This window comes from Cavia porcellus, unplaced genomic scaffold (genome assembly GCF_034190915.1).
Source record: "Cavia porcellus strain 051 isolate PalLab524CR breed Dunkin Hartley unplaced genomic scaffold, mCavPor4.1 scaffold_8, whole genome shotgun sequence".
In the NCBI taxonomy this organism is placed as follows: domain Eukaryota; kingdom Metazoa; phylum Chordata; class Mammalia; order Rodentia; family Caviidae; genus Cavia; species Cavia porcellus.
The window spans coordinates 64,239,618-64,259,874 of NW_026947491.1; the positions used below are offsets into that span (position 1 = coordinate 64,239,618).

General features: G+C 35.9%; 1 protein-coding gene across 1 annotated transcript in view; it reads left to right on the forward strand.

Moving 5' to 3' along the window:
• Positions 1–20,257, forward strand: part of Lgr5 (leucine rich repeat containing G protein-coupled receptor 5) — a 129,365-nt gene that overhangs the window by 77,205 nt on the left and 31,903 nt on the right. The window contains exon 4 of the mRNA XM_063255142.1: positions 3,998–4,069. Coding sequence (XP_063111212.1) covers positions 3,998–4,069 — 72 coding nt within the window. The remainder of the gene's footprint in view (positions 1–3,997; positions 4,070–20,257) is intronic.

Sequence of the window (20,257 nt, forward strand, 5' to 3'; positions counted from 1 at the left end):
ACTTGTTTCCTCTCCCTCTTTTTCATTATACTTGTTTTTATTTAACTCTGTTGGCAAAAGAGAGACAGACAGACAGACAGAGAGACAAAGAGAAAGAGAAAAACAGAGAAAAGAAAGAAAAAGATTTAAAAATTGCATAGGTGGAGAATGTTGTACGAAGCAGTAAATATTTTAAAGAAATTAATAGAATATGAAGTTATCCTTTGTCTCTAAAGTGAAGTCATCTTTGTCTTTTCTTATTCATACGTAAATGACAAAAGTGAAGTTATATGCCCATATCCATATTCAAGACATAGTACATCCTGCCTGAATTTTCTGTATTCAGTAATGGGTATTTGCAAAAGAAGTCAGCAGCCATGTGAATGCTTTCTATTTTAATTGCACTCTGTAGCACTATAAATCCTTTAATTGTTTTGTCTCCCACTGAAGTATCTCAAACAAAAACAGAATTTTCTAATTAACTCACTGGAGACTTATAAGAATATAATGGTGATAACCTGTTCTTGTTTTGTCATTTAAAAGTAATTAAACAAAAGTTCCTTGTTTAGAAAGAGATCAGGGTCCGATATATATTTTAAAAGTTATATTTTTGGTATTTTACTGGTACCAGTAGTTGAAAAGTTAAGTCGTGGGGGGTAATTTGGAGCTGGTAGCTTTAAAAGTTATAAAAGCAGATATATAAAGCAAGTGAGAAATTTTGCAGCTATTAAATAAAGGAATGCTATTTCAGTATCTCTTATCCTTAACTCCACTTTTTCAAATATCTTTTAAAAACCACATTTTAAGAGTTTCAATATTGATGTAGTAAAACATAAGACAATTTGATACATACTTTTTACCAGTAATATATTACCTATACAGTTTAGACTTCAGTTGATTTCATTAGCTATCTCTTATTATTGAAATTTATCACAAAATTAGTTAATTACCCAGAAAAAGGTTTTCTTAACTTAAAATTAGATAATCAAACTACTTGGAAAAGTGCAATAAATATAATCTTTTTTTCAGTTAGATTATGCAAATTATGAAATTCAAGTTACAATTTTCTTTTTTTTTCAAGTTGCAATTTTCTTAATTTCCTAATAGGAAAGAGAAGTGTGGAATCTCTTTGAAACAGTTTTATTCATAATGAACCAATATACTTGAAACATTTGATTTATGAAATTTTAGTTGGATTCAAATTTAAAATGATGAAATTAGTTAAGTAAAACTACAAATGCCACCTATGTTCCTTAGAAAAACAGAATCTCAGACATGAGAAAATCCTAAATTTTCTGATCTCAAAATTTTTTTTCACATCTTATTGGTATACAATCCTATATTTATATATGTAAAAGTAACATAAACACATTCATATTTTAATCTTCAGACATCTTTTCCACAATATAATATTATTCCCATTATTCAGATAAAAGACTAAGAAGGGAGTTAAATGGATTTGCATGCCAAAACTCAAAGCACAGGTCTTATCTCTTAAGTCCAAATGTGGCCTTTGTTCATGTGAAAATATTCTATTAGCCTTAACATAGCATGGGTGTTTCTCAGCACGTGGTCCCCCGCTCGGCCTTATTGGCATCATACAAGAGTTTAGAAGCTCAAACTCTTGGGGCCTCACCCAAAAAGATCAGAATCAGAGAGGGGGAGGTAAAGCCCAGCAACCTATATTTTAACAAGATTTCTGATGGATTCTGATGGGTCCCAAACTTTGAGAACAGGTGTTACAGACTTTCATTTTTCTCTGACTCTATCAAAATGTTACATCTAGAGCAGTCTCACGGTGTCATAGATTTTATTCATTTTTGAGGTGATGGAATTTGGTTTTTGTTTGTTTGCATTACGGGGTCTAAAACAAGCCTTCACTCATCCGAATCCTCTACAGACAATCTACATTCCCAGCTAGGTCACCAGTGTTGAGTAAGGGTTTTTTAAGGTATATAAAAAAGATCAGCCATTATTGAATGTGTACCACCTGGCAATATTTGTCTATGTACTTTCACTCCTTGAATCATCAAATAAGCCCCATGAGATGGGTCTCCCTACTCTTCACCTAAGCATGGAGAGCTTGGGTGATTTCCCTGAGGGTCTTTGAGACTAAGGGTAATGTATCAGTTACTTTCTTGTCGCCATGACACTGCACTGACACAACTCTAAGGAGGAAAGGTGTTTCTCACAATTCGCAGAAATTGCAGTCCATAGTAACTGACTTCATGACAGAAGGGCGCAGCAGAGGAAAAAGAACTCATGGCCTGGTGGCAGGAAGCAAAGGGAACAATCAAGAGAGAAGGGAAGAGACAGACTTTTGCTGGCCATGCCCCCCCCCCCGCCCCATCACCCACTCCTCCTACCAGGCTTTACCTCCTAAAACGCATTTAGCTATAAAGTCTTCAATGCATCCCTTCATGATCCAATAACCAACCAAAAACTCTGCCACGAGCACATGAGGCTTTGAGAGGACATCTGTATATAAACCATAACAGGTAAGGAACGGGAAGAAGTGGAATTTGAGAAGCCATGCACTTAGCATTCCATCTAGCACAGAATCTGAGGATTCATGTGTTCAGCAGTATTCATTAAGAGAGCACTGTGTGGTGCAATGGGAAACGCATTAAATTTTGGAGTTTGACATACCTGGAGTTGAAGCAACCAGTCACTTAATAAAAATACATTTCAACTATGGGTGAGAGACTAAGCAAACTGCTTCTAGAATCCAAATGTGTATTGTGAACTAGTAAGTTGAAATATTTCTTTAAAGTTTATTTTCCTGAAATAGTCTTCTTCTTCAGGCTAACATGAAACATGAAATACTAAAGAAAAAAAGGTGCTACAAAATTGTTACGCCTTAAAAACTTATAAAAAGGTAGCAATATATAAGAAATCTAATTGGATTACTATTTTCCCACTGGCAAAGATATATTTTATTGTTCCCAAGTGTTTTCATTCTGCAGTCTCCATGTTCTGAAAAACACTTTTCCACCTAAGAGAGCAAAGGCACAGATACTTTACCCCCCAAAAATCAGCTTATATCAAAATATGGCTTTGCACAAGAAGACAGAAAGTCTTTAATAGCCTCCACCTGTTATTTTTATTTGCATTTTATTTTATCTACACAACCACCAAAGTGATCGTTTAAAATATATAAAAGATACATAATAGGAAGTGGGGAGAGAGATTTTTCCCAAATGGAAAGGTGATCAAGAGATGGAGGGAAAGGGGATGAAAAAAGAATTAAGACATGTTACGTACATGTATCAACCAACTCCGCACAAGGAATGGAATCATTATGTCCTGCCAATACATACTAATAAAAAACAAAAACTGGAAAAATATAAACCCAGATCATTTCTCTAAATCTCTCAGTAGAGCTTTCTCATTGCACCTAAAATTTTATCGTTGCCTGTCATGGAAATGGCCTCAGGTCCTCTCACGTTGTCTGACCCTCCTGCCTTTGCTCCTCCTTCCTCCACCCTTATCGATTCTTTGCTGCTCCTTATACAAATCAAGCGGGGTCCTTTGCACTTGTTCTTTCTCTTACTCAGTAACTCTTTCCAGATGTTCACTTGATTTGCTCCCTGACTTGTCTGTACTTATACTTAATCTCCTCAGTGTAACCTTCCCTGAACCATCTTTTTGTTTTTGTTTTTGGTACCGGATATCGAACTCACAACCTTGCACTTACCTGACAGGTGCTTATGCCCCTGAGCTAAATCCCCGGCCCTCCTGAACCATCTTTAAAATAAAAATTTTACTCCATTGCTCTCTATCCTAAATCTATGTTTTTCTTTTTATCCTTAGGATTTTCACTTGTCTCCTGTTATTTATTCATTTGTTTGTTTTTAATTTTCTGCACTCCCCAAGGGAAGATAAACTCCCCATGAACCAAGACTTTGATACTATGCTATTTTTCTTACAGCTGGAACAATGCATGACACTGCTATATGATAGTTATTGTTAACTATTGTTAATTTTCTTCAACATCTTTATTTGTTTTGATATTCAGTATGCTGCAGAATAATCAGCTGAGACAGGTACCCACAGAAGCTCTGCAGAATTTGCGAAGCCTTCAATCCCTGTGAGTATTGCTGAAACTGCAAAACATTCCGATTTGATTTGGGTAGAACAAGGAAGTGTCCAACTGATTATTTCACTAGTCAGTGAAATAAACTGTGAGAGCCTATTACAGAAACAGTTCTTCATGTTTTCATTAATTACTATATAGGAGGTACTGGAATTTGAGGTTTGGACACAGAGACACAATTACAGCACCTGTGGTCAAAAGCCTCATTCGTGTGTATTGGTGTTTCAGGGAAAAACATCACTTTCTCAAACTTATTCAACATTCCCCTTAATATTTTTGTTTCTGAATTTCAAATACTACATTTTCTCTAGAAAAATGGACATCACATCTAGATATCTTGGCATCTTACATTTGTTTTATTTTTAAGCAGTCTGAGCTGGTTTGTGATCTAATTTTGCTTAATCAAATAAAGACTGAATATTTTACATTTTGCATATACATTAGGGATCTTAAAATCAGGAAACTAAGATCTTTTGGCATGTTCTGAATTGTTTAGTAGAAGTGCTTTACCTGGAGCTTCCCCATCGCCTCACCAAGTTAGGCATTCACAGATAACTCCACAGTCATCATATAATTTAAATTCATATATCACAGCACACATACACACACACATTCACACACACACACACACACACACACACACACTTAAATGTACAGTATTCCATCCAGTCTGATGTCCCCATACTTTCAATCCATTTCTTTTTCAGAGGTTTGCAACACACTGAAATATTTTTTAAAAATTGTTCCTCACAAAAACATCATTCTCAACAGCTAGAGTTTTAGAACTTTGATTGTAAGCAATTGTTTTTGGTGATTATGTGACAAGCCTATGCTACAGCTATTCTGTCAGGAAATCTCTGCAGAATGTGTCAGTGTTTGAAAGTTTGCGTGATTTCTAAAATACACCAGGGAAGTGTGTGTTCTAATATTACAGTTGAGATCATTGTCTGTCAAACAAAATACTACTTCCTGGTTTTGAATGATCAAAGACATAAATGCAATTTAAAAAGCAAATAAACATTGCAGATTATAGTTGAAAATATCCATAAAGAATACATCAATTTTTTTTAACAAAAAACTCATCGGTTAAGAATTACATACAATTTGCTTAATGGTTTCTATTGAGGTGACTCAAGAGAAGGGAGAACACGAGATTTGGAGATGATACTGTTTTCCTTTGATTTTTTTTTTTTTAATGAAAGGAAATCTGTGCTTGAGATCACTTTAAGGTCTCTTACACCAGTTAAACAAAGTGACTTCCTAGGTTCTCAGCAGTCTGTAGATAAACAAGCCCACAAGAGCCCCTTTTTGGCATGAGATGGGCCTGTTGCATTTCCAGGAGCCCCTTAATGACATGACAGTATCACTCCTCTTTTGTTGAAAAAAACCTTTACCTGAAGGAAAGAAGCAGCAGCTGAAAAGTAAAATAGCTTCAAGTTGGGCTGTCTGTAAAGGAACAGGGATCTAGTGGCTAAATAGAAATTGAGATAATGGTGATGGCCAGTAAGAACTTTAAACAGCTGGGAGGTAGGCTATAGATAGAAGGATAAGAGTTTGTAACCAAAGCCCCATCAGCTAAAAAAGATCACAAACAGAAGTGAACCCTTTGAGAAAGAGAAAACCATGAATCTTTTGTTCACTTGAATTGAGAGATACTTCTCTGATAGAGCTGTTCAGATTTAGTTTCTTGCAGTCCAGATATTTACTGTTCACCAGGTGTTTCTTCTTTTTGGTTTCTGGTTCACAAAAAGAATTGTGTTCTGAAACCTTATAAATGTATAAATATGCATATACAAATGTGCATCCCCTGTGAAAAGCTCCAGGAGTTCATTGTCTAGTGTGACACCACATCCAAACTGAAACATTCAGAGACACCCAGTCTCCAGTTGACACTGGATTGTCTCAAGTGGGTTATATAATGCTGGACAGAGTTTCCTTTGTCCAGAGCACACACAACCAGGGTACATTGAGGTGTTGGCAACACGTGCTGGTATGCCAGTGTTTCTCACTGATATTTTTATACTACTTTGATATAAAAAGTAAGACTTGCCAAAAAGCATTGCAGTCAGAAGATACATTCATTTTCCCACAAATGACTCAAATGTACCTTTCTTTATAGCAGAGTAGCACTCTGTTATATATAAAACCACTTTTTAATTTATCCATTCATCTGATGATAATAAGTTTGAGTCATTTGTAGGAAAATAGATACACTTTGTGACTGCAATGTTAAGTAAGATCAATCAGACACACACACTGAAATATCCATGGTTTCTCTTATATGAGGAGCAAAATAAAGGATAGATAAAGGGAAACAGAAAGATAGATCTTTTGCAGATAGTAAGGAACCACAGAGATGGAGGGAAGGGAAGGTAAAAGAATTCAGATGTGTTGGGCACATTTACCAATTCCCCAAGAAGAATGTAATCATCATTTACAGCAAATGTGTACTAATAAAAATAAATTTTAAAACATAGAAAATTTTTTAAAATTATTGTAAACCTAGACAACCACAGATCTGCAGGCTGTACTTGCCAGTTGAGGAAGCCTTCTACCCTAGGCATCCAGTAAGCCAGTTTCAGAGGTTTGGGACACAGCAAGCCCTTTAAAATTTCACCATTATCTCAGGTTTAAAATGGTTAATTGTATCTTTCCTATTTCCTTTAAGCAGTTCCAAAAGAAAAACATTAGTTTTGGATTTAATTGTCATCACAAACATGTATTCTACATCCATTCTCCATTAGCGTTCCAGGCTATACTTTAGCCTTTGTCCTACATCTGCATCAGTAAGAGTAATGATAAGCATAGTATCCATCTCTTCCATACATCTGGTAGCTGAAGACCCTCTATCCACTCGCCTTCCTCATCTTGGTCTAGAGTCAAACACTTAGGTTGTCGCTTAGCCTTTTTACCACACAATTCCTTTCTCCATTGTCTTGCATTCCCTTTATTTTCTCCTTACTTATTATTTTCGTTGTGTTGTATATTTACTCTGTAAGAAACACTCTGCACTTTTCAGGGTCTGCATGCTCAGTGTGCCCATACATGGCTGGTCTTGTAACTTTCTGCAGGGGTGCTTCCCAATGTTCACTGCAAATAATCATCTGGAAAAGCCCAAAACTTAGTTACCCCAGAACTACTATAATCAACATCACTGAGCATGGGGCCCAAGTACTGGGCTTTTTAACTGGCTTTACTGTATAGATATATGTGTTTATCATAAAGTGAAGATTAGAATACTGAATCTTACAGCACTCTCTACAACCTATTCTCCTGAATTTTTTTTAAAAACTGAAATAATAATAAAATCCATACTTTGCTAAGCTAATCATGTACATAGCATATAAAGCCAAGCATTGCCTTGTTTGTTTATAATTGAAAATAGCTCACATCTCCCATTAATACTACTGATAATCTAGGGGAAAATGAAGAGATCACATGCTGTGTCATGCTGCTATTCAAATGTGGTCTCTGGGCCAGCTACATCCACGCCATCCAAGCTGTGTGAAATCTGGGTCTCAGGCTGATCAATCTTAATAAAAAATTTTAATTTTAACAAAATCCTATGTGATTTGTATACAAAAATGCAGTTACAAAATTAAACATTTAGAGATATATTGACTAACCTGGTGGGCAAAAAACTAAAAACGGAAAACCTTTGCAATAGATCACTTGCATCCTTTGCTCCATGCATACAGACTTCGCTTCACTGAATGAATTTTAAGAAACACGAAATATTGCAATTGGTAACATTGCTGTGAGGAGGAGACAAATTGTACTCAAATTTCAGAGGTTTAATTTTCCATTGACTCCACGTAAACAATAAATGTTGTTCCTAATGAAAACACCTAGGCACATTTGTAGTTTTTAACTCTGTCCTGATGCTTACAAAATGCTTGGCTAAACAGTAAGGGCACAGACTCATGTGCTGGAGCCCAGCAACCCAGAGCCTGCTCCTACACAATGCGTATACTTGGCTTCTGACATGCCAATGACTGCCCAGACACCAACTGAATATTTTGTAATGTAATCAGATGTAACCTAATTTCCTTTCTGTTTTTGGATGAGAATGAGGAATGTAATCAGAATTCACAGTGAATTATATTACACCAAAAAAAAACTTTTGGCATTGTAGATATTTGAGGACTAGGGTCAGATTACAGTGATTTGATGGAAACTCAAAACTTAACCCTCCCGTACACTTTGACCCTTGTATTAATAGTTTTAAAAAATCTGTCTATGAAATATAACTGTCCAACATGTGATGATCATTAATAAATGTAAAGCATCTCATTTTCACATGTGAAGTTCAAGATGACCAAATAGAATTACACGTTCATGTTTGTCCAATTAACTGAAGCATTATTGGTTTTCATTCCAAGCATGCACTAGCGAAGCTAATTGTGTAATATGTACAATCGCAAAGATAGTGGGTGGGTGAATAGAAAATGAAAGGAGAATTAAATATATCCTAATTATTGTCTCTATTTTCCAATTAGCAAATACACATCTGCAAAATGCAAGGTCATACTTAAAACCTAAATGGAATGCGTAACTCCTGCCTGGAGCACAGTCCACTGAGACATTTTGTAATATCATCATCAGGGTTACAGATTGTTCCCTGAGCCTTATGAAAGGTCAATAAATTTATCTCGACTCTTCACAGTACATTTTTGCTGATATATAAGTCCAAAAGAGAGCAAGGTGAATGAATGAGGAAGAAGAGGCAGGGCTCGGAGTACGGAGCAGAAGTAAGGCAAGCCTAGCACCAGCAGCAATTTTCCCCTGTTAATTTCCAAAAGTCTGCTGGATAAGGGAGTAACAGAAGACAAGGAAGTGTAAGCAAGAAAAAGATGAGCTAACCAAGAGGATAAGATTAAAGGATTAGTGGGGCTAACGATATTGCTCAGTGGTAGAGTGCTTGCGAATAATCTTCAGAAAGAAAAAATCAAATCGTACACAACAAAAATTTACCATAGTATTTGTTTTGTTTTTCTAGTACTGAACAGAATCAGAAGCCTTTGCACTGAGTTACAACTTCAGATATTTTTTTTCTTATGTGACAGGACCTTGCTAAATTGTTTAATTGCCCTGGCTTAAACTCACCGTCCTCCTGTCTCAACTTCCCAGAGTACTGGGACTGTAGCAGTGAGCACCACATCTGGCTTATTTTGTTTTGTTTTTCATAAAAATGACAATATTAGATGTAGTACATTGAGATAGAAATAGGTTTAGAATCACAAAAAGCCAAGGACTACTAAGAATTAGTTCATTTCAAAGACCCATATGCAAATGAGCACCAGGTGAATTCTTTGTTGTTGTTGTTGTTTATTTTTAATTTTATTTTAAAGATAAAAAAACACAGACAAGACAAACAAAGAACCAACAGACAAACAACTACAAAAACAAAAAATCTAAAACAATAACAATATAGGCTTTTAAAAGAAGATGATAGGAATTTAACAATGGTTGTCATAACTGAATACTATTATCTTCAAAAGAGTTGCTTAGATTACCAGATATAGGCATGCAAAATTGATCAAATCATATGAGCACTAACTGTTCTTTTCCATGAACCAGTAAAATTAGTAGTATAATCATCCTAGCTATCGTATGTGTACCTATACAAATTTTCCCTTCCTCTTTTCTTTTTCCCTTCCCAGATGTTTTTTTGTTTGTTTGTTTTTTTGTTTTGTTTTTTGTTTTTTTGTTTTTTGGTTTTTGGGTTTTTTTTTTTTTTTTCCATTTGAGCAGTTTCTTACCCTTTCGCAATATCTGTTGTAAATTTTGGATCTTATTTACTGTTTCATAATTCTTACACTAGGGAGACAATTCAGTATTTACACACGAGAGTCTGATTTATTTCACTTAACTATAAGTCTTGAGTCAATCCTTCCTTATAGCTGAGAAGTACTCACTGTTTAAAAATACCACATCTTTTTTTATCCTTTCTTCGATGGCCATTTAGGTTATTTCCTAGATTTTACTATTACAGTTTGTGCTGCTATAAACATGGGTGTACATATATCACTTTGGTATGATGTTTTCGATTCTTCTGGGAAAATGCCCAGAAGCGGTATAGCTTGGTCAAATGGGACTTCTAACCCTAGCTTTTTGAAGAATCTCCACACTGATTTCCATAGTGGTTGCATCAGTCTGTACTCCCACCAGCAATTCAAAAGTGTTTCTTTTTCCCCTCAATCCCTCTAGCATTGGTTGATTTCTTGATCTTGGCTATTCTTTCTGGAGTGAGATGGAATCTCAGTGTTTAATTTGCATTTCTCTAATGAACAATGATGCTAAACAATTTCATGTTTGCCATTTGTATTTCTTCATCTGAGAATTGTGTATTAATCTCAGATGCCCCTTTTTGAACTGGTCCTTTGAATTTGTGGAGCCTGTTATTTTTCAGTTCTTTTTATGTTCTAGATTGAAGTCTTTTGTCTCAGGGATTGTTGGCAAAAAATTTTTCCCAATCTGTGGGATTTTTTCCCTTCTGTTAGTGATTTCTTTTGATGTGCAAAAACTTTTTAATAAGATGAGACCCCAGTTGCTGAATTTTTAAAGTACTTCCCATGTGATTTAGCTTTCGTTCGTGAAGTCTCTCCCTACCCCTACGCCTTTGAGATTTCTATCTACTTTGTCTTCCAGTATATTTAGTGTTTCTGTGTTAGTATTTGGACCCTTGTTCTATTTTGACTTTAGTTTAGTGCGTGGTGATAGGCTTGGGTCTTGTTTAAACCTTCAGTGTGTGGAAAGCCATTTTTTTCAACACCATTTGTTAAAGAGGCTTTCTTCTGTTGAACATGTTTGGTTCTAAGATAAGGTGGCTGCCTGTGTTTGCAGTTGTGTCTGTACCTCCTATTCTGTTCCACTGATCCTCGGGTCTCTTTTTTGCTAGCACCAAGCTGATTTTATTACACTAGCTTTGTAGTATAATTTCAAGTCAGGGACTGTGGTGCCTCCTACTTTGCCTTTGTTGCCCAGGATCTCTTTTGCTATTCTAGTTTTCTTCTGTTTGCAAATGAATTTTAGAAGGGATATCTCTAGATCTGTGAGGTATGCTAATGGTATTTTGATTGTGATTGCATTAAATCTGTGTAATAATTTTGGGAGTATGGCCATTTTCACTATGCTTGTTCTTCCTTTCCATGAGCAGGGAATATCTTTCCATTTTATGGGATCCTCTTTGATGTCCTTTTTCAGAAACCTGTAATATTCAATTTATAGCTCTCTTACTTTCATTGTTAGATTGAATCCTAAGTATTTTTTAATGGTATTGTAAAAGATGTTTCCCTAATTTCACTCTAGTGACTTTGGTGTTTGTGTACAGGAATGCTATTGATTTTTGAGTGTTGGCTTTGTATCCAGCTACACTGCTGAATTCGTTACTACATCTACAAGTCTTTCAAGGGAGTTTTAGGGGTCTTCTGTGTAAAGTATCATGTCATCTGTAAATAATGATAATTTAACTTCTTTTCCTGTCCTTATTCCTTTTATATCTTTTCCTTGACTAATTGCTTTGGCTAATGTTTCCAGAACTATATTTAATAGGCGTGGTGATAGTGGACATCCTTGTCTTGTTACTGATTTTAAGTTGAAAGCTTTCAATTTTTTTCCATTTAGTAAAACGTTGGCTGTTGATTTGTCATAGATGGCTTTTATCAGATTGAGATAAAGACCATCTATTCTGATTTTCTGTAGCATTTTTGTCATGAATGAGTGTTGGATTTTATTAAAGGCTTGTTCTGCATCTGTTGAGATGATCATGTGATTTTTGTCTATGGCTCTTTTAACATAGTGTATTACATTTATTGTTTTGCATATGTTGAACCAGCCCTGTATTCCTGGGATGAATCCCATTTGGTCATGGTGTATAATCTTCTTTATGATTTGCTGCATCTTGCTTGCTAGCATTTTATTAAGGATTTTTGCATCTGTGTTCATTAGAGAGATTTGTCTCAAGTTCTCTTTTCTGGTTGGGTCTTTTTCTGGTTTTGGTATCAGGGTAATACTTGCTTGTAGGAATGACTTAAAGAGAATCACTCCTTTTCAATTGCATTAAAAAGTTTGAGGGATATCAACATTAAATCATCTCTAAATTTCTTGTAGAATTCAGTCATGAATCCATAAAGACTGAACTTTTCTTTACTGGTAAGTTTTTAATTATGCATTCAATTTCATTAACTGATACTGGATTATTCAGTTTTACATCTTCTTGATTCAGCTTTGGTAATTCATACATTTCTATGATTCTGTTTCTTCTGTGTTTTCAATCATATGAAAGTAAAGATTTTCAAAGTAGTTATTAATGATCTTCTGAATTTCCACAGGATCTGTGGTAATTTCATTCTCTTCATTCCTCAGTGCATGAATTTGTGTTGTTTCTTTCCTTTTTTGATAAGATTGACTAGGAGTTTGTCAAATTTGTTTACTCTTTCAAAGAACCAGCTCTTCAATTCATTAATTCTTTGCATTGTTTCTTAGTCTCAATTGAGTTAGTTTCTACTCTTGTCTTTATAATTTCCTCCCATCTATGTGCTTTGGGCTTGACTTTCTCTTCTTTTTCTAGAATCATTAAGCATAGCACTAGATTATTTATTTGTGCCCATTCTGTTTTCCTGATGTGAGAATTCACTGCTATAAATTTCCCACTTAGGACAGCTTTCATTGCATCCCATAGGTTTCAGTATGTTTTATTTGCATTTTCATTTGATTGAAAATGTTGTTTAATTTCTTTTGTAATTTCATCTATGACACATTTGTTGTTCAGGAGGGTGCTATTTAATTTCCATGTGTTTATGGAGTTTTTTGCAGTATTTTTTGTTATTAATTTGCAATTTCATTGTACTATGGTCAGACAGCAGTTCTTTCACACTTACTTAAGCATGTTCTGTGTGCTAATAGATGGTCCCTTTTAGAGAATTACCCATATGCAGCTGAGAAGAATGTGTATTTTGAAGTTTGGGTGTAGAACACTCTGTACACATCTATTAAGTCCATTTGTTCACATATTTGATTCAATTCTGTTATTTCTTTGCTAATTTTTTTTATCTAGTTAATCTGTCTCTTTGTGACAGCAGGATATTAAGATCCTCTCTTAAAATGGTGTTATTGTTTATTTGATGTTTCATATCTATTAATATTTGTCTTATATAGTTGGGTGATTTTATATTTGGTACATGTATATTTATGATTGTTATCTCTTCCTCTTGAATTTTTCCTCTAACAAGTATGTAGTGACTGTCTTTAGCTCTTTTGATCAATTATGTTTTGTTCATGGTGTTTGCAAACAGGATAACTACCCCTGCTTTTATCAGAGTTCCTATTTCATGAAGTATTATTTTCCATCCTTTGACTTTCAGTCTACGAGTTTCTTTTTTAGTTAAATGTGTTTATTTTATACAGCATATTATTGAGTCTTGTTTCTTGATGCGTTATGCCAGTCTGTTTCTTTTGATTGGCGATTTGAGGCCATTTACATTGATAGTTATAATTGATATGAATTAGCTTATCTTTGTCATGTTATTTTCCTGTTAGTCCGTTGTTTTTTCCTCTGGTTAATTGTTTGACTGCCTGGTGGTTTCTCGCTGATGTTGTTCTTAGAACTGTGGGAATTTTTATTACTATCTAGAATATCTTTCAATACTCTTTGTAGGGTTGTCTTGGTAGACATGAATTTCTTCCATTGTTCTTTGTCATGGAAGTGTCTTATTTCTCCATTAACTTTAAAAGATAGCTTTGCAAGGTACATCAATCTAGATTGAAAGTTGTTTTCTTTCAGGGTTTAAAATATTTCACTTTTCTTGATTTGAGGATTTGTGTTGAAAAGTCAGCTGTGATTCTAATGGGTTTTCCTTTATAGGTGATCTGGTTTTATGTTTTTGTTTTTGTTTTTCTCTAGCAGGTTTTAATATTCTGTTCTTATGCTGGATGTCTGGGATTTTGATTATTGTATGTCTTAGTGTGGATTTATTTTTGTTATGACTGTTTGGAGTTCTATATGCCTCATTTGTCTGTATATCAGATTCTGTCCCCATGCTTGGGAAATTTTCTGCTATTACTTCAGCAAATAGTTTTTAACTTCATTTGTGTTGACTCCTGCTTCTTCATTAATACCTGTAAGTCTTTTTTTTTAAAACAATAAAACCCAACAAAACAAAACAGTAAAGTTAATCCAAAACAAGAAGTGAAAGTGGTACAGAACTTCGAAGCAGGATAGTAGGAAATCGACAATGGCTACCATAATATATTTTGTTATCTTCACACTCATTGTCCATTCCATCAGACATAGTAAAATCAAATAAAACAAATCAGAATAAAACCAATTAAAACAGAGCATTGGGTAAAACAAGCAATAAATCAGAACAAAACAAAACAGTGAGAATGATTCAAAAGCAAGGCAGAAGGAAATCTCCCATATTTGCTCTATTGCATACTGTTATCCTCCTAGTAGATGCTCAGATTACTGGCCGCAGGCCTGCCAAGCCAAACAATATAAGCATTTAGTTCTTTTTGTGCCTCAGTTGCTATCAACTCAGCCTGTCCTCCAAACCAGCAAGTTGCTTATAGGGTTTGGGGGACTGTTCTTGATTCTCAGCCCATGCACCAGTCGACTCACAGGGAAGGCAGTCTGGCCTTTCTCTTCTTGGGCCCCACATAGTTTGTGTGGCTTACCAGAAAGGTGAACTGGCTTCCTGATGTGCTCCTGCCAGACCCAGCGTGTCTTCTGCCAACTCACAGGGAGTGAAATCTGGCTTCTCTCTTACTGGGCCTCACATGGTTTGCCAACACTCATAAGGCTTATATTTTTAACTTCCTGGATGTTTCTGTTTGAATCTGTTTCATGCATTCTAATCTTTTCTGATATTGTTCATTCAAGGTTTCCATTCCCATCATTTTTCTGTGCTTTTTTTTTTTTTTTGTCTATATCTTCTCTAGCTATGTTGAGCTATCCTTTCACTATGGATGCCATTTCTTTTTTTACCTGAGAGATTAGTTTTTATCTGATTTTCTCCATATCCTTGTGAATTTGTTCCTTTACTTCACTTGCTGTCTTTTCAGAGATTTCAGGTGTGTGTGTTCCAATTTCTTCTATTTCGATGTCTCCCGTACTTGTTTTGGGAGGGCTACAGTTCTGAGACTGCATTTTACTTTTTCATTTTGTCATTTTCTCCGGTTGTTCATATTCCTGTCTTTTCAATCCCCCTAGTTTTGCCTATACCTCACCTGCACCACTGTCAGAGTCCCACTGTGTGGTTGGTTTTCTCCCAGTCATCAGTCCTGGGTGAAAGGCATGTCACCGGTATTGTTGCAGTCCACCACAGTCACCTGGATGAAGGGTGGCATCATTGGTGCAGTCACCAGCCTGCTGCAGTCGACTTAGCACCGAGTAAATTCTTAGGAGAAAATTTTTGTCCTGCTTTCCTCTATTTAAACATAGGGAGAAATTATTTTCAAATACAAAATAGTTCCCACATAATGTTTATAAAAAGAAAAGATGAAGTTGGAACATGATGCTCAGAATCATCTAAGAAAAAAAAGTGAATAACATGCAAGAGAGTATACATGAAAGATTCTTACATTATCTACTAATGCTATGATAAACTGCCCTCATGGCAGTCCTATCGAATAGACAAATAAAGAGAACAAGAATGTTATGATATGAGAAGAAAATAAACTTTTTAGTCTTGCGATATAAAATGAAAGTTAACTTTGGAAAGCAAACTAGACTCACTGGAGAAGCAATAAAGATAACAGCTGTGGGAAGGCACACTGTGAGTAGTATGATGTGCTTCAGAACAGATTGGGTCTCTAATGAACTATGAAAAGACAGAGTATAAACATTCAGAGACATGATCAGGCTACAGAGTAGATTAAACACCGATGGCCATGAAAGCAGCCAGTGCTTAGTAGTACTCTTACCTTTCCATGTCATCCTCCTTTTAGGAGGTGGATGTTAGATTACCCCTTGTTTACTAATGAGGGAGCAAAAATCTCGAAAGGTTAGCTGCCTTCTAAATTCAGATGGCTTGTAATGGAATCAGGCATAAAGAAAGTTTGATGTAAGAATTCTCTTGCTTTCCTTAAAGAATTGCCTGCAAGCAACAGGCACTGAAGAGAGGAAAGGAAGCCTGAGAGAAACATTTAGTATCACTAGACAAGTGATGGTGGAAATTCATAAACATAAAGGAAAGTTTTAATGCTGTGAGGTAGAAGAAAACACATTAAAGAAGGGAAAGGAGCAATATTAAAATGTGGGCCAGTCATCTTTTTCAGTGTTTTTCTACTCATTTGACTGGTCCCAAATGAGATAAAAACCTCCTGTTGAGAAAACTATAGATGAGAAACTTGAAAGTGTTTTGCCTCCGTTGCAAAGGAAAGAATTGATTAGACAAAGGCAAGAGAAAACAATGTTCCAGACACAGGAAATTATATATGTGCTGCCTTGGAGTTCGGGCGAGGGGACGACTGTCACAGGAAAGAACAGAGAGCAGATCAGTGGCTGATGCAAGAGGCATGAGGTAAGGCAATGTGCCGGAAGAACCTAGTAAGGCAGCCGCAGACCAGAGCCTCTGAAAGCTATCTGGGACATGGCAAAGATTCCAATCTTTATTGCAAAGGGAGAATTTGCTGGAGGGTGCGCTATCTGGGACATGGCAAAGATTCCAATCTTCATTGCAAAAGGAGAATCTGCTGGAGGGTGCTAAGCAGGACGGAAGTGATCCGATCTGTTTCTGAAGCAGTGTAGGGAGAAGGAAAAACTTTATCACAGTGACAGCAGTAATGCTGGAAAAGGGAAAATGGACTTTAAAAGGATGTAGAAGATAAAATTGCCAGTGTTTTGGTAATGCACTGGCAATGAGGAATGAAGGAGAAAAATGTAAAGAGAATTTTTCAGTTTCTGGATGATACAGCCATGTGCTTCATAAAGTCAATGACTAGGTTTAAAAACACTGATTGAAGACTATATTTAGGAAGGAGGGATAATGAGTTTAGTCTTGAATACTTTATGTCTGAGGAGAAACAGCTAAAGAGAGATGACACATCGTTTGAAAACCACATCTGATCTGCACTTTAAAAAAAAAAAAAGTGAAGTCTGAGGGGCTGGAGGTTTAGCTCAGCAGCATAAGCGCCTGCCTTGGAAGCAGGCAGTCGTGAGTTCGATCCCCGGTACCAATAAAAAGGAAAAAGACAAAAAAAAAAAAAAGTGAAGTCTAAATTAGGTCCCCTTACCATGCATTTCTATTCACCTAACACTTCACTGACGACTTTTGACTGTTAAAATATATGCTCTCTAAGAGCTGGGATGAGGTCTGCCTGATTTACTGCTTGAGGTTCTATACATACCAGGCACAGTTGCTAGCATAAAGACAACCCTCAGGAAGTACTTGTGGAACTGAAGACCCAAACTCTAAGTAATGCACTAGACAGCTACCCAGGATCAGCTAATCTTCCTCAGTTTGACTGTAAATCCGCTTTCACCTCACTCCCTGGTCCCAGACTTTAATCTGTGTACCCTAGCTTTTTTCACATGTTTTCCCAGAGCTGCAAATCTAACCCAGAGTTTCTACAGAGATTTTGGAGCTGATCTATCTTCCAGGATTAGTTTTTCCATTGTGTCAGCTGAGTACTCCACATTTCAATAGTAGGGATATGGAAAGAAACAGATGATGCTGTGTCTAGATGGATGAGATTAGGAGAGGCAGTCGGGGTATTCATAAACACGAAGCCAGAGTAACTGTGAAAAAGAACTAGAGAGACACTTTACTGGGACCAAAAAATAGGAGCAAAGTTTGTTCCAATAAAGTGAGTAGATAACCTTGAGTATCAGGGGAAGTTTGGTTTTCAAAGGAAAAGTTAAAAAGAATTTTAAATAAAAAATAAAAGGGATAGTAACATGGAAGAAGTGATAAGAGAATGGCATGAAGCACAATTTAAGGAGATTAATCTCTGCAGCAGCCTACAGTATTAATCGAAAAGATAAGAGATCAAAGGCAAAAGGACCAGCTCAAAGGCTGTTGCCCGTAATGCAGGTGTGAAGAGATAAGAGACATTTGAAATCTAGAGTCTTAGAGAGGAAGATAAATGGAGAGAACTTGGTGAATGATTGGCTGAAAAGCAATGGAAGAGCCAAAAATTAGCGCAAATTTCAAATCCTGGTACATAGGATAGGATGATGCCCCTAACAAAAAGAACGTCTTTCTTTTCAGTGGAGAAAAATGAAACTGAAGAAGTAATTGCCCACATTACTTTGCCTATAGGTGATCTCCTTATCACAGAATTCGCAGCAATGGTGACTTCTGAGAACCTGAGCAATTTACTGCAATCTCACTTTACAATATATTCTTCCCTGGGACTGTAAGTGTAGCTCAGTGGTACAGTGCTTGCCTAGCAGGCTTGAGGTGTGCAGGGTTCTGTCCTCAGCACTGTGCAAGACTCACTGGAGTCTCACTGGAGTCTTGCACTCCGTAACAGTGACAGAGAGTGGGGATTTGGTTCCTTTAGACGTTTTTCATGCAGCTCCTAGTCAAGACATCTATTGCACTTCAATGAACCTATAGACCTTCTCTCCCCAAGCTGGAGAGATGGAGAAAGAACTGTCACCTTTACAGCGATAGGTATAAAACCACGATTTTCTTCTATGAGGTCACACTAGGTTGATCACTAAATCACACAGAAAAAAGGCAAATCTTTAAATGAATTCTTATGCTTATCTTCCTAGACTTTAGAAAATTTCCTATTTTCATGGCAAATTCATCAAAAAATGGAATCTCACCCACACTGTGGTTGTTTCACTAATATTTAAAAGTGGCAACATCCACAACAAAAGCGATTCTGAAATTGGTTGTGTGAAGAATTTAAACTAAATGCTAATTTAAATAGTATTAATTTAATCTTTAAGGGACCATAGGGATAAAATTCTAATTCTATCCTTATAGTGTTAATATAATGATTTTGTGAAAAAATTAGCTCAAATAATTCACTTACTCTGGTCCAATAAAATTTTAAAACAGTGAAATTTTATCACAATAGAAATTTTGAATACTTTGTTAAATTTTGGTATACATAGACTTGAAATGTGTTAGCTTTATTTTTAAAAATCAAATAATAGAGAATGCTTTTTATTTCTAAAACTTTGTAAATTAAATCTCTGTGACTTTTTCAAAATGGCCACGCAAATGTATATACTATGTGAGAGCACTGGTCATATTTTTTTTTAATTTATAGAGGAAAAATATTCATCTAAACATAAAAGAGCAATGTCAGTCATGAAAACCCCTTGTCTCGTAATCATGCTTGTTATAAGAAATCTCACAAGCTGTATAATGCAGCTGCAAAATTCTTCACATGTTGAGCTTTTTCCCCTCCCATCCATCCATGTTAATAACTGACATTATTACGGTCATCTCAGTATGGAATTCTCCAAGACAATGGCATGTCTTCTGACTCACACTTTCTTCCTGGTAGTTAATAGTTCACCAAAAACATTCTCAAACAAAGATAAAGGTTTATGTGATGCATTGGCAAGGTGTCATATACAAGTTTATTAGGGACCATTTTCTGGAACAAGAGCAGAGCTTCCAGAGCTTCTACAACAGTGCCATTCATAAATCCAAATTTTCTTCCAAAAGAACAGAGCAGACTGAAAAAGGAAGATCTGAAAGAGGGGATTTGCACTGTTAACTTTTTACATATAGAAATATTAAGGAAAAGTCTTTAAGTGGAAAGAAAATGAGCTTGTTGTTGCTATTCATAAAGATTAAAATTTTGCCTGTTATCCTCTAGCTCTTTGCTACATAGAATGCATTGATATTACAGGACCACTTTCATAGTTCTTTTTTTTTTTTTTTCTTTATTTTGTGTAATACTAAGTGACATTCACTGCTCTTTAAGCCTGGTCTTCATCCAGACATTGTCCATTGTCCTGAATTCCAAATCAGAACAGCTCCTTGCTTTCTTGTCTGGCCACACCTGTCAAGCTTACTTATTTAATGACCTACAAATTAGGCCCTTCCTCTTTTCTACATTTCTTCTAAGCACTCATCTCTCTCACCCTGATAACTGCAGTGGGCTCCAATATTTACTTTCCCACTCATCTCTTCTGCACTATCAAAGTGACCTTTCCACAGCACAGTCTTTCTTAGGGCATCTGGTCAGGAAGTAGTATGGCATCACCAC